Source organism: Tachyglossus aculeatus, chromosome 2, assembly GCF_015852505.1.
Source record: "Tachyglossus aculeatus isolate mTacAcu1 chromosome 2, mTacAcu1.pri, whole genome shotgun sequence".
NCBI lineage: Eukaryota > Metazoa > Chordata > Mammalia > Monotremata > Tachyglossidae > Tachyglossus > Tachyglossus aculeatus.
Window position 1 is genome coordinate 153,331,165 of NC_052067.1, and position 15,016 is coordinate 153,346,180.

A 15,016-nucleotide genomic window follows, 5' to 3' on the forward strand; every position below is an offset into this window, starting at 1 on the left:
TGAGCCCCCCCGTGGGACAGCCTGATCACCTTGTAACCTCCCCAGCGCTTAGAACAGTGCTTTGCACATAGTAAGTGCTTAATATATGCCATTATTGTTATTATTGTTATTATTATTATTATCATTATTATTATTAAGAGACTCAGGTTGCATCCGGTCCCCAGATTCCCAGCTGTGCAGGGCTCTAAAATTCCTCCTCCTCGTTTTCCTCCTTCCACTGCCCACGCTGAAGCAATCAAGAGTGGCACCATGAGGGCAGAGCTAAAGAAGTGGCAAAGTGTGAAATGCCACCTTATTCATATACACACACACACACACACACACACACATGCTGATATCAGGAGGGACCCGAAGGAGGTTTGATGGTGGGACCAGTGTCCTTGTTAATAATAATAATGATAATAATAATAATAATAATAATAATAATGGCATTTATTAAGCACTTACTATGGGCAAAGCACTGTTCTAAGCGCTGGGGAGGTTACAAGGTGATCAGGCTGTCCCACGGGGGGGCTCACAGTCTTAATCCCCATTTTACCGATGAGGTAACTAAGGCCCAGTGAAATGACTTGCCCAAAGTCACACAGCTGACAATTGGCGGAGTCGGGATTTGAATTCATGACCTCTGACTCCAAAGCCCGGGCTTTGGGCCACTGCTGGGTAGGGACTGTCTCTATATGTTGCCAACTTGTACTTCCCAAGCACTTAGCACAGTGCTCTGCACACAGTAAGCGCTCAATAAATACGATTGATTGATTGATTGATCAGGTTGTCCCACGGGGGACTCACAGAAGCAGCGTGGCTCAGTGGAAAGAGCCCGGGCTTTGGAGTCAGAGGTCAGGGGTTCAAATCCCAGCTCTGCCACTTGCCAGCTGTGTGACTTTGGGCAAGTCACTTAACTTCTCTGGGCCTCAGTTCCCTCATCTGTAAAATGGGGATTAAGACTGTGAGCCCCCCGTGGGAAAACCTGATCGTCCTGTAACCTCCCCAGCGCTCAGAACAGTGCTTTGCACCTAGTAAGTGAATACTAATGATTGCATTTATTAAGCACTATCATGAATAGCACTGAATGAATTTATCACTTTATCATTTATCTGAATGATAAAATCTGAATGATCTGAATTTATCATGAATGATAAATGCTACCATTATTATTATTATTAATACCCCCATTTTACAGATGAGGTGACTGAGGCCCAGAGAAGCGAAGTGACTTGCCTAAAGTCACACGGCTGACAGTTGGCAGAGCCGGGGTTTGAACCCATGACCTCTGACTCCAAAGCCCGGGCTCTTTCCCCTGAGCCACGCTGCTAACACAGTTAAATCATCATCAATCGTATTTATTGAGCGCTTACTATGTGCAGAGCACTGTACTAAGCGCTTGGGAAGTACAAATCCTCGCTGAAGTTGGTTAGGCCATCAGTAGAGGCTTGCACCGGGGTGCAGCTTGAGGAGGCAGACTGTTTGGAGGAGAAAGGAAGGACAAAGGGGAAGAAGAGAGGGAAAGTACAGAAGAGAAAGAAGATACCTGCCATCCACTGCCCTCTGAAGACAGCATGGCTGGAGAATTCATTCATTCATTCAATCGTATTTATTGAGCGCTTACTGTGTGCTCAGCACTGTACTAAGCGCTTGGGAAGTACAAGTTGGCAACATATAAACATATAAATGGTATTTGCTTCGCCTGCACTATTTGCCTGGGTAGGTACAAGATCACCCTATTGGACAAAATCCCTCCCCCACGTGGGATTTACAATTTAACGGGGAGGGAGACCCGGTATTGAATCCCCATTTTGCAGATGAGGAAACCGAGGCACGGAGAAGGTGAGTGACTTTACCAAGGTCACCCAGCAGGCACGGGGCAGTGCTGAGATTAGAACCCAGGTCCACCCAGTAGGCAGTGCTGCTTCTGCCTTTGCTTTACCAGTCAGGCAGAAAGACTGTGTTGGTGAAATTTTCTTTTCTGTTGGGTGAATGGAAAGTAATTCTAAACATGGGATGTGTGATTCTATTTATTTTATTTTGTTGGTATGTTTGGTTTTGTTCTCTGTCTCCCCGTTTTAGACTGTGAGCCCACTGTTGGGTAGGGACCGTCTCTGTATGTTGCCAACTTGTACTTCCCAAGCGCTTAGTACAGTGCTGTGCACACAGTAAGCGCTCAATAAATACGATTGATTGATTGATTGATATAAAGACAGTCCCTACCCAACAGTGGGCTCACAGTCTAGAAGGGGGAGACAGAGAACAAAACAAAACATATTAACAAAATAAAGTAAATATGTACAAATAAAATAGAGTAATAAATACGTACAAATATATATACATATATACAGGTGCTGTGGGGAGGGGAAGGAGGTAAGGGGGGGATTCATTCAATCGCATTCATTGAGCGCTTACTGTGTCTTTTTTTTTAACAGTATTTTTTAGGCGCTTACTATGTGTCAGACACTGTACAAACCGCTGGGGTAGGTAAAAGCTAATCAAGTTGGCCCACAGTCCACGTCCCACAGGGGGGTCACAGTGTTATTCTCGTTTTGCAGATGAGGTAACAGGCACGGGAAGTGAAGTGACTTGCCCAAGGTCATGGAGCACACAGGTACCGGGGCGGGATTAGAACCCAGGTCCTTCCGACGGCCAGGCCTGTGCTCTAACCACTAGACCACGCTCCTCTATCCGGGGAAGGAGCAGGACAATAATAATAATAATAATAATAATAGCCTCCCTTCAAGGCCCTACTGAGAGCTCACCTCCTCCAGGAAGCCTTCCCAGACTGAGCCCCCTCCTTCCTCTCCCCCTCCTCCCCGTCGCCTTACCTCCTTCCCCTCCCCACAGCACCTGTATATATGTATGTATGTTTGTACGGGTTTATTACTCTATTTTATTTGTACATGTTTATTCTATTTATTTTATTTTGTTAATATGTTTTGTTTCGTTCTCTGTTTCCCCCTTCTAGACTGTGAGCCCACTGTGGGGTAGGAACCGTCTCTATATGTTGCCAACTTGTACTTCCCAGGGCTTAGTACAGTGCTCTGCACACAGTAAGCGCTCAATAAATACGACTGAATGAAATTTATTAAGCGCTTACTATGTGCAAAGCACTGTTCTAAGCGCTGGGGAGGTTCCAAGGTGATCAGGTTGTCCCACGGGGGGCTCACAGTCTTCATCCCCATTTTACAGATGAGGGAACTGAGGCCCACAGAAGTTGAAGCAGCGTGGCTCAGTGGAAAGAGCACGGCCTTGGGAGTCACAGGTCATGGGTTCGAATCCCGCCTCCCCCACATGTCTGCTGTGTGACCTTGGGCAAGTCACTTCACTTCTCTGTGCCTCAGTTCCCTCATCTGTAAAATGGGGATTAAGACTGTGAGCCCCACATGGGACAACCTCATCTCCTCGTATTCCCCCCAGCGCTTAGAACAGTGCTTTGCACATAGTAAGTGCTTAACAAATACCAACATTATTATTATTATTAAGTGGCTTGCCCAAAGTCACCCAGCTGACAGTTGGCAGAGCGGAGACAAACCGTGACGACGGTTCTAGACTGTGAGCCCACTGTTGGGTAGGGACCGTCTCTATATGTTGCCAACTTGGACTTCCCAAGCGCTTAGTACAGTGCTCTCCACACAGTAAGCACTCAATACTATTGATTGATTGATTGATGGCCTATTGGGGTTCACAGAGCCCTCCTCTCTCACCTCCGCGTGCCGGAGATTTTGGGCAGACTACGTGGGTGACTTGGGTCCGGCTCAAGAAATTTCCGGCCCCGCGCCGGAGTCGTGGGGGGAGAATTGTCGGCGGCGGGGCAGTCTTTTAGACTGTGAGCCCACTGTTGGGTAGGGACTGTCTCTATATTTTGCCAACTTGTACTTCCCAAGCGCTTAGTACAGTGCTCTGCACACAGTAAGTGCTCAATAAATCAATCAATCGTATTTATTGAGCGCTTACTGTGTGCAGAGCACCGTACTAAGCGCTTGGTAAGTACAAGTTGGCAACATATAGAAACGGTCCCTACCCAACAGTGGGCTCACAGTCTAGAAGGGGGAGACAGACGACAAAACAAAACATGTTAACAAAATAAAATAAATAGAATAGATATGCACAAATAAAATAGAGTAATAAGTATCCAATACCAATATCCTTACCCCGCCAAAATCTGTGAGTTATGGCTAATCAATCAATCGTATTTATTGAGTGCTTACTGTGTGCAGAGCACTGTACTAAGCGCTTGGGAAGTCCAAGTTGGCAACATATAGAGACGGTCCCTACCCAACAGCGGGCTCACAGTCTAGAAGGGGGAGACAGATGACAAAACAAAACATATTAACAAAATAAAATAGAATAGATATGCACAAATAGAGTAACAAATATCCAATACCAATATCCTTACCCCGCCAAAATCTGTGAGTTATGGCTAATCAATCAATCAATCGTATTTATTGAGCGCTTCCTATGTGCAGAGCACTGTACTAAGCGCTTGGGAAGTACAAATTGGCAACATATAGAGACGGTCCCTACCCAACAGTGGGTTCACAGTCTAGAAGGGGGAGACAGACAACAAAACAAAACATATTAACAAAATAAAATAAATAGATTATCTGAGCTCTACTCTTGCAATTAGTATTAAATGAAACTTTATTAAAATCGAGTTTGCTGTTAAGTTCCAGGAGAACAATAGTAAATCAACGGATACCGGTGCAAGATTACAGATGAACTCAATCGACTGCATAATGAGAAGAATTCAAACATTTAGTTGTACACCTCACCTACCGTCCTGTTCCTCTGGGAAGACCTGTATATATGTATATATGTTTGTACGTATTTATTACTCTATTTATTTATTTATTTTACTTGTACATAGCTATTCTATTTATACGATTGATTGATTGACCAGGGGTGGGCGGCTGGGCTGCCCATCTACCCTGCCCAGAAAGCCGATCCAATCGTCCGCGGGCAGCGTCTCCCTTCGCCCCCACGAAGCCGGTCTCCATCACAGACAGGACTGGCTTGACGGTGCACGAAAACCTTGCTCCCTTTAAAGGGCACAAAAAGAAGAGGTTGCTGAAAGGTGGGATTCTTTTAGCAAAAGAAATAAGGGACTGCCTTCACTGTCAATTGTATTTATTGAGCGCTTACTGTGTGCAGAGCACTGTACTACGCACTTGGGAAGTACAAGTTGGCAACATATATGTTGTCAGAGAGCAACAGTAATTTTCACCGGCTGCCGCTTTAGTGGCAGAATTGAAACAACCCGTTGAACTGTTTATGTGTGAAGGTATGCGCTATTTTAAACATTTAACAACCCAGGCTGGACTTACGAAGGGCACTTTAAATATTTAGAATCACCGAGTGTATGAACTGACAATAGGCACAGCACAGGATATAGAATAGAGAAGCAGCGTGGCTCAGTGGAAAGAGCCCGGAGTCACGGGTTCAAATCCCGGCTCCGCCACTTGTCAGCTGTGTGGCTTGGGGCACATCAAGATCAATCAATCGTATTTATTGCGCGCTTACTGTGTGCAGAGCACTGTACTAAGCGCTTGGGAAGTACAAGTTGCCAACATATAGAGATGGTCCCTACCCAACAGTGGGCTCAGTCTAGAAGGGGGAGATAGAGAATGCAAAACATATTAACAAAATAAAATAAATAGAATAGATATGCACAAGTAAAATAAATAGAGTAATAAACACGTACAAACATATATACATATATACAGGTGCTGTGGGGAAGGGAAGGAGGTAAAGCGGGGGGGGTGGAGGGGGGGTCTGGGCCTCAGTTCCCTCATCTGTAAAATGGGGATTAAGACTGGGAGCCTCCCATGGGACAACCTGATCACCTTGTAACCTCCCCAGCACATAGAACAGTTCTTTGCACATAGTAAGGGCTTAATCAATGCCATTATTACTATTATTCTCTAGGCCTCAGTTCCCTCATCTGTAAAATGGGGATGAAGACTGTGAGCCCCCCGCGGGACAACCTGATCACCTTGCAACCTCCACAGTGCTTAGAACAGTGCTTTGCACATAGTAAGCGCTTAATAAATGCCATTATTATTATTATTATTATTATTAACAGAAGGGATGAGAGAGTTTGGTGGGGGGCAAAGGACACGGGGCTCACAGGGAGCATGTCTCGCAACTCCCTTCATTCAATCGTATTTATTGAGCGCTTACTGTGTGCAGAGCACTGTGCTAAGCTCTTGGAAAGTACAATTCGGCAACAGATAGAGCCAATCTCTACCCAACAACGGGCGCATATAGTATTCTCCCAAACACTTGGTACAGTGTTCTGCTCTTCATCCAGACATCCAGCTTATAAGCTATAAGAATATCTATTCTATTTATTTTATTTTGTTAGTATGTTTGATTTTGTTCTCTGTCTCCCCCTTTTAGACTGTGAGCCCACTGTTGGGTAGGGACTGTCTCTATATGTTGCCAACTTGGACTTCCCAAGCGCTTAGTACAGTGTTCTGCACACAGTAAGCGCTCAGTAAATACGATTGATTGTCTGATTGATTGATTGATAAACTCCTTGTGGGCACGAACGTGTCAACCAACTCTTTTATCCTGCACTCTCCCAAGTACCGTGCTCTGCACAGCGTAAGCGCTCAATAAATATCATTGATTACACACGGTAAGTGCTCTATCCATACACTGATTAACACAACGTAGGAAAGGCAGGGCTCGGCTCCCAAAAGCCTCCCTCCCTAGAAAATTCTCCGGAATAACAGGGGAAGCACCCGACTCCAAGTAGCCGGGAAGCAGCGTGGCTCAATGGAAAGAGCCCAGGCTTTGGAGTCAGAGGTCATGGGTTTGAATCCCGGCTCCACCAACTGTCAGCTGTGTGACTTTAGGCAAGTCACTTAATCAATCAATCAATCAATCGTATTTATTGAGCACTTACTATGTGCAGAGCACTGTACTAAGCGCTTGGGAAGTACAAATTGGCAACACATAGAGACAGTCCCTACCCAACAGTGGGCTCACAGTCTAAAAGGGGGAGACAGAGAACAAAACCAACATACTAACAAAATAAAATAAATAGAATAGATATTCTTATAGTTTATAAGCTGGATGTCTGGATGAAGAGCAGAACACTGTACCAGGTGTTTGGGAGAATACTATATGCGCCCTTAACTTAATTTACCTGTGCTTCAGTTACCTCATCTGGAAAACGGGAATTAAGACTGTGAGCCCCCCGTGGGACAACCCAATCACCTTGTAACCTCCCCAGCGCTTAGAACAGTGCTTTGCACATAGTAAGCGCTTAATAAATGCCATTATAAAAAAAAAAAAAAGCAGCCGAAGAGCCAGCCTTAAGGACCACTCGCTCTGGGAGACCAGGAACAAACTGTCTGCAAACTCTAAACTACGAAACCCAAAATCTGGTGACTCATCTAAATGTGTCGCATCACCAAAATGAGGATTTAACAGACGAAAGGACGTCTGACCGGCAAAATTGAAAACAAAAAATTACTTAACTCACCATTTTCGATTGATATCTGTAAAAGTCTGTATTTTCCATTTCTTGCTCTGGCAAAGATCTCCTTAACATCTTCACTCGCTAGATAAAAGAAGATACAATGAACACTGAGAGAAGGCATTTTACACGAATAGCCCTCATATACAGCAGCACCTGATTTCAATTAAAACAAGAATCAGTAAGGACTGTATCACGTTTCCACATTCAGAAAAGTGGTGAACAAATCGAGAATAATGCAATTTAACCATTTAACTGCATTTAACACAGTGACACGGGAGTATTAAGAGTAACAGAAAATAGAGACGCAACCATAATCTGTCAGTTGTGAGAAGTAGTACAGTGCTCTACACATAGTAAGCGCTCAATAAATACGATTGATGATGATGATGATGATATTAGCAGGGACCAGGTCTACGATTGGACTGTGCTCTCCCAAAGACTTCGTTTAACGCTCTGCACACAGTAGCTACTCAAATACTAGTCCCTTCTAGACAGTAAGCGCTCAATAAATACGATTGATTGATTGATTGTGAGCCCACTGTTGGGTAGGGACTGTCTCTACATGTTGCCAACTTGTACTTCCCAAGCGCTTAGTACAGTGCTCTGCACACAGTAAGCACTCAATAAATACAACTGATTGATTGCCAGCAAGAAATCCATATATAACAATCTATCAACTAGGAATAGTTCTTTTGTAGACTGGGATTTAAGTACTGAATGTCTTAAGAGCTCAGCTCCTATTTCAATTTCTGTGCTCTACCATGCATTCATGCATTCAATCGTATTTATTGAGCGCTTACTGTGAGCACTGTACTAAGCGCTTGGGAAGTCCAAGTTGGCAACTTATAGGGAAGGTCCCTACCCAACAGCGGGCTCACAGTCTAGAAAGGGGAGACAGACAACAAAACAAAACATATTAACAAAATAAAATAAATAGAATAGATATGTACTAATAAATATCCAATACCAATATCCTTACCACGCCAAAATCTGTGAGTTATGGCTAATCAATCAACCAATCAATCGTATTTATTGAGCTCTTACTGTGTGCAGAGCACTGTACTAAGCGCTTGGGAAGTACAAGTTGGCAACATATAGAGACGGTCCCTACCCAACAGTGGGCTCACAGTCTAGAAGAGGGAGACAGAGAACAAAACAAAACATATTAACAAAATAAAATAAATAGAATAGATAAGCACAAATAAAATAGAGTAATAAAAATCCAATACCAATATCCTTACCCCGCCAAAATCTGTGAGTTATGGCTAATCAATCAATCAATCGTATTTACTGAGCGCTTACTGTGTGCAGAGCACTGTACTAAGCGCTTGGGAAGTCCAAGTTGGCAACATATAGAGACGGTCCCTACCCAACAGTGGGCTCACAGTCTAAAAGGGGGAGACAGACAACAAAACAGAACATATTAACAAAATAAAATAAATAGATTAACCAAGCTCTACTCTTGAAATTAGTATTAAATGAAACTTTATTAAAATCGAGTTTGCTGTTAAGTTCCAGGAGAACAATAGTAAATCAACGGATACCGGTGCAAGATTACAGATGATCTCAATCGACTGCATAATGAGAAGAATTCAAACATTTAGTTGTACACCTCACCTACTGTCCTGTTCCTCTGGGCAGACCTGTATATATGTATATATGTCTGTACATATTTATTACTCTATTTATTTATTTTACTTGTACATATCTATTCTATTTATTTTATTTTGTTAGTATGTTTGGTTTTGTTCTCTGTCCCCCCCCTTTTAGACTGTGAGCCCACTGCTGGGTAGGGGACTGTCTCTATATGTTGCCAGCTTGTACTTCCCAAGCGCTTAGTACAGTGCTCTGCACACAGTAAGCGCTCAATACGATTGATGATGATGATGATGATAAAATAAATAAACTGAGCTCTACTCTTGAAATTAGTATTAAATGAAACTTCATTAAAATCGAGTTTGCTGTTAAGTTCCAGGAGAACAATAGTAAATCAACGGATGCCGGTGCAAGATTACAGATGAACTCAATCGACTGCATAATGAGAAGAATTCAAACATTTAGTTGTACACCTCACCCATCGTCCTGTTCCTCTGGGCAGACCTGTATATATGTATATATGTTTGTACATATTTATTACTCTATTTATTTATTTTACTTGTACATATCTATTCTATTTATTTTATTTTGTTGGTATGTTTGGTTTTGTTCTCTGTCCCCCCCTTTTAGACTGTGAGCCCACTGTTGGGTAGGGACTGTCTCTATATGTTGCCAGCTTGTACTTCCCAAGCGCTTAGTACAGTGCTCTGCACACAGTAAGCGCTCAATAAATACAATTAATTGATTGACTGATTGATTGAAGACCATATTAACTTTATTCATCCAGCAACCGGGTGAACTGTTGCAACCCCAGGGATAATGAATCATGGAATTCCTTTTCCTTATGACTTCCACAAGTGCCTGGTAAAATCATTAGTGAAACTGAAACCGTTTCAAAGGCCCTTCCTAGTGCTATGGGAGAAAAAGGTTTAAACGCTCTTCATATTGTCTAAAGTATTCGGCGCTCAGTACAGCGATCTGCACCTACTAAATGCTCACCAAATACGACTGAATCAAGTCCCTCTCCCTCTTTACTTTGACCATTTGAAATAAGTTTGCCGTCACTGTTCAACAAGGAAAGGATCGTTCTTGTTTCAAGCTGGTCGCCGTCACTGTTCAATAAGGATCGTTCTTGTTTCAAGTTGGTCGGGAAGTGCTCTGCACATAGTAAGCGCTCAATAAATACGACTGAATGAATGAACTGCTTTCCTGAGCGTCGCAAAGCTGGTGTTTTCAGTGCTACCCCATTCATTCATTCATTCATTCGTATTTATTGAGCACTGGTGTTTTCAGTGCTACCCCATTCATTCATTTCATTCAGTCGTATTTATTGAGCGCTTACTGTGTGCAGAGCACTGTACTAAGCGCTTGGGAAGTACTAGTTGGCAACATATAGAGACGGTCCATACCCCCATGAAATCGAGAGTAGAAACAGTCAAGCAGTAACTGAGAAGCAGCACAGGGTAGTGGTGGCTACAGCCCGGGCCTGGGGATCACAAGGTCATGAGTTCTAATCCTGGCTCTGCCACCTGCCTGCTGTGAGCCCACTGTTGGGTAGGGACCGTCTCTATATGTTGCCAACTTGTACTTCCCAAGAGCTTAGTACAGTGCTCTGCACACAGTAAGCGCTCAATAAATACGATTGATGATGTGTGACGTTGGGCCAGTCACTTCACTCCTCTGGGCCTCAGTTCCCTCATCTGTCAAATGGGGATTGAGACAGAAGGACTGTGTCCCACCAGATACGCTTGTATCCACCCCAGCGCTTAGTACAGTGCCTGCCACGCCGTAAGCGCTTAACATATACCATTATTATTATTATTAATCCCCACACACGGACTCTGGATGGACGGGGCTAGCTAGAGAAGCAGTGTGGCTTGGTGGCAAGAGAATGGGCTTGGGGGTCAGAGGACGTACAGAGAAACAGCGTGGCTCAGTGGAAAAAGGTCGGGCTTTGGAGTCAGAGGTCATGGGTTCGAATCCCGGCTTCACCACGCCTGCTGTGTGACCTTGGGCAAGTCACTTAACTTCTCTGACTTCTTAACAGAGAAGCAGCATGGCTCAGTGGGAAAGAGCACGGGCTTTGGAGTCAGAGGTCATGGGTTCAAATCCCGGCTCTGCCAGTTAGCTGTGTGACTTTGGGCAAGTCACTTCACTTCTCTGGGCCTCAGTTCCCTCATCTGTAAAATGGGGATGAAGACTGTGAGCCCCCCGTGGGACAACCTGATCATCTTGTAACCTCTCCAGCACTTAGAACAGTGCTCTGCACATAGTAAGCGCTTAATAAATGCCATTATTATTATTATTATTATTATTATTATTATCTGTCAAATGGGGATTAAGACTGTGAGCCCCCCGTGGGACAACTTGATCACCTTGTATACCCCCCAGCGCTTAGAACAGTGTTTTGCACATAGTAAGCGCTTAACAAATGCCATTATTATTATTATTACTATTCTAATCCCGGCTCCGTCACTCGTCTGCTGGGCGACGTTGGGCCAGTCACTTCGCTTCTCTGAGCCTCAGTTCCCTCATCTGTAAAATGGGGATTACGACTGTGAGCCCCACGTGGGACAACTTGATCACCTTGTATCCCCCCCAGCACTTAGAACAGTGCTTTGCACATAGTAAGCGCTTAACAAATGGCATTATTATTATTATTACTATTCTAATCCCAGCTCTGTCACTTGTCTGCTGGGCAACGTTGGGCCAGTCACTTTGCTTCTCTGTGTCTCATCTGTAAAATGGGGATTAAGACTGTGAGCCCCATGTGGGACAACTTGATCACCTTGTATCCCCCCCAGCGCTTAGAACAGCGCTTGGCACAGAGTAAGGGCTTAGCAGATCCCATCATTATTACTAGGCTTCGCACATAGTAAGCGTTTAACAAATGCCATTATTATTATTATTATTATTACTATTCTAATCCCGGCTCTGTCACTTGTCTGCTGGGCGACGTTGGGCCAGTCTCTTCGCTTCTTAAATACCATTCTTCACTTTCCCCCGGCCTTACCTCCTTCCCTTCCCCACAGCACCTGTATATATGAATATATGTTTGTACATATTTATTACTCTATTTATTTCCCCACAGCACCTGTATATATGAATATATGTTTGTACGTATTCACTACTCTATTTATTTATTTTACTTGTACATATCTGTTCTATTTATTTTATTTTGTTAATATGTTCTGTTTTCTGTCTCCCCCTTCTAGACAGTGAGCCCACTGTTGGGTAGGGACCGTCTCTATATGTTGCCAACTTGGACTTCCCAAGTGCTTAGTACAGTGCTCTGCACACCGTAAGCGCTCAATAAATGTGATTGATTGGTTCTCTGTGCCTCAGTGACCGCATCTGTAAAATGGGGATTACGACTGTGAGCCCCAAGTGGGACAACCTGATGACCTCGTATCTGCCCCAGCGTTTGGAACAGTGCTCGGCATATAGTAAGCACTTAAATACCATTATTATAGTTACTGAGCGCTTCCAGATGGCTGGATTTTCCAACCAAGAAATCACGGCAGGCAGGTAGGATGGCATACGGACAAATGTCCTACGAGAATAGCCTGGCCTCGTGGGAAGAGCCTGGGTTTGGGAGTCAAAGGATATGGGCTCTCATCCCTGCTCCGTCACACGTCTGTTGAGTGAAAAGTGAAGTCTTTTCACTTCTCTATGCCTCAGTTACCTCATCTGCAAAATGGGGATTAAGGCTGTGAGCCCCAAGTGGGAAATGATCAACAATAATGACATTAACTAAGTGCTTACTCTATGCAAAGCACTGTTCTAAGCGCTGGAGTGGTTACAAGGTGATCAGGTTGTCCCACGGGGGGCTCACAGTCTTCATCCCCATTTTACAGATGAGGGAACTGAGGCACAGAGAAGTGGGTAGGGACTGTATGTGTTGCCAACTTGTATTGCCCAAGCGCTTAGTACCGTGCTCTGCACACAGTAAGCGCTCAATAAATACGATTGATGATGATGATCATGATGAAGTAACTTGCCCAAAGTCACCCAGCTGTCAAGTGGCGGAGCCGGGATTTGAACCCAAGGCCTCTGACTCCAAAGCCCGGGCTTTTTCCACAGAGCCACGCTGCTTCTCGATTAGACTGTAGTAATAATAACAACGACAACCTGGGGTGTTTGTTGGGTGCTTATTACGTGCCGGGCACTGTATTAAGCGCTGGGATGGATTCAAGCAAATCGGGGTGGACCCAGCCCCGTCCCATGGGGGACTCGCAGTCTTCATCCCTACTGTATAGACGACAAGCAGCATGGTTTACTGGAAGGAGCCTGGGCTTCGGAGTCAGAAGGTCATGGGTTCTAATTCATTCATTCAATTGTATTTATTGAGTGCTTACTGTGTGCAGAGCACTGTACTAAGCGCTTGGGAAGTCCAAGTTGGCAACATATAGAGACGGTCCCTACCCAACAGCGGGCCCACAGTCTAGAAGGGGGAGACAGACAACAAAACAAGAGAAGCAGTGTGGCTCAACGGAAAGAGCCTGGGCTTTGGAGTCAGAGGTCATGGGTTCAAATCCCGGCTCTGCCAACTGTCAATCAATCAATCAATCAATCGTATTTATTGAGCGCTTACTATGTGCAGAGCACTGTACTAAGCGCTTGGGAAGTACAAATTGGCATCACATAGAGACAGTCCCTACCCAACAGTGGGCTCACAGTCTAAAAGGGGGAGACAGAGAACAGAACCAAACATACCAACAAAATAAAATAAGTAGGATAGAAATGTCCAAGTAAAATAAATAAATAAATAAATAAATAGAGTAATAAATATGTACAACCATATATACATATATACAGGTGCTGTGGGGAAGGGAAGGAGGTAAGACGGGGGGATGGAGAGGGGGACGAGGGGGAGAGGAAAGAAGGGGCTCAGTCTGGGAAGGCCACAACTGCCGGCTGTGTGACTTTGGGCAAGTCACTTCCATTCTCTGTGCCTCAGTTCCCTCATCTGGAAAATGGGGGTTGAGACTGTGAGCCCCCCGTGGGACAACCTGATCACCCTGTAACCTCCCCAGCGCTTAGAACAGTGCTTTGCACATAGTAAGCGCTTAATAAATGCCATCATTATTATTAAAACAAAACATATGAACAAAATAAAAAATAGAATAAATATGTATAAATAAAATAAATAAATAGAGTAATAAATACATAAAAACATACATACATATATACAGGTGCCGTGGGGAGGGGAAAGAGGTAAGATGGGGGGGATGGAGAGGGGGACGAGGGGGAGAGGAAGGAAGGGGCTCAGTCTGGGAAGGCCTGCTGGAGGAGGTGAGCTCTCAGCAGGGCCTTGAAGGGAGGAAGGGAGCTAGGTTGGCGGAGGGGCAGAGGGATTGGGGGCATTCCAGGCCCGGGGGTCGACGGCGGGACAGGCGAGAACGAGGCCTAACGGTGAGGAGATTAGCGGCGGAGGAGCGGAGGGTGCGGGCTGGGCTGGAGAAGGACAGAAGGGAGGTGAGGTAGGAGGGGGCGAGGGGATGGACAGCCTGGAAGCCCAGGGTGAGGAGTTTCTGCCTGATGCGCAGATTGATCGGTAGCCATTGGAGGTTTTTGAGGAGGTAGGAGGGGGCGAGGAGGGCGTCGGTTACCTTGGATGCCGGTCTGGTGGGACATTCTGACGGCGGGAGCGGCGACCCCGGCGGCCCCGGGCTCCAGGAAGTGAGCGCGCCGCCCTCCCAGCGCCCCGCCCGGGCCCCGGCCCCCGGAGACGGCCCCGACCAATGAGGGACCGGGATACGGATACTAGATACAGCCCCGACCAATCCGGGACCGGGACGCGGACACTAGATACAGCCGTGACCAATCCGGGACCGGCCCCGCCCCCTGGATACGGCCCCGACCAATCCGGGACCGGGACACGGACACTAGATACAGCCCCGACCAATCCGGGACCGGGACACGCCCCCCCGATGCGGCTCC

General features: G+C 45.3%; 1 protein-coding gene across 2 annotated transcripts in view; it reads right to left on the reverse strand.

Moving 5' to 3' along the window:
* The window catches only part of TWF1 (twinfilin actin binding protein 1), a 28,284-nt gene extending 13,526 nt beyond the window's left edge, over positions 1-14,758 (reverse strand). For both annotated transcript variants that reach the window (XM_038771860.1, XM_038771850.1), the window contains exons 1-2: positions 14,686-14,758; positions 7,481-7,558 (exon numbers count right to left, since the gene is read on the reverse strand). In XM_038771860.1, coding sequence (XP_038627788.1) covers positions 7,481-7,558; positions 14,686-14,710 — 103 coding nt within the window. In that variant the 5' untranslated portion in view covers positions 14,711-14,758. The remainder of the gene's footprint in view (positions 1-7,480; positions 7,559-14,685) is intronic.
* Positions 14,759-15,016: the final 258 nt, after the last annotated feature.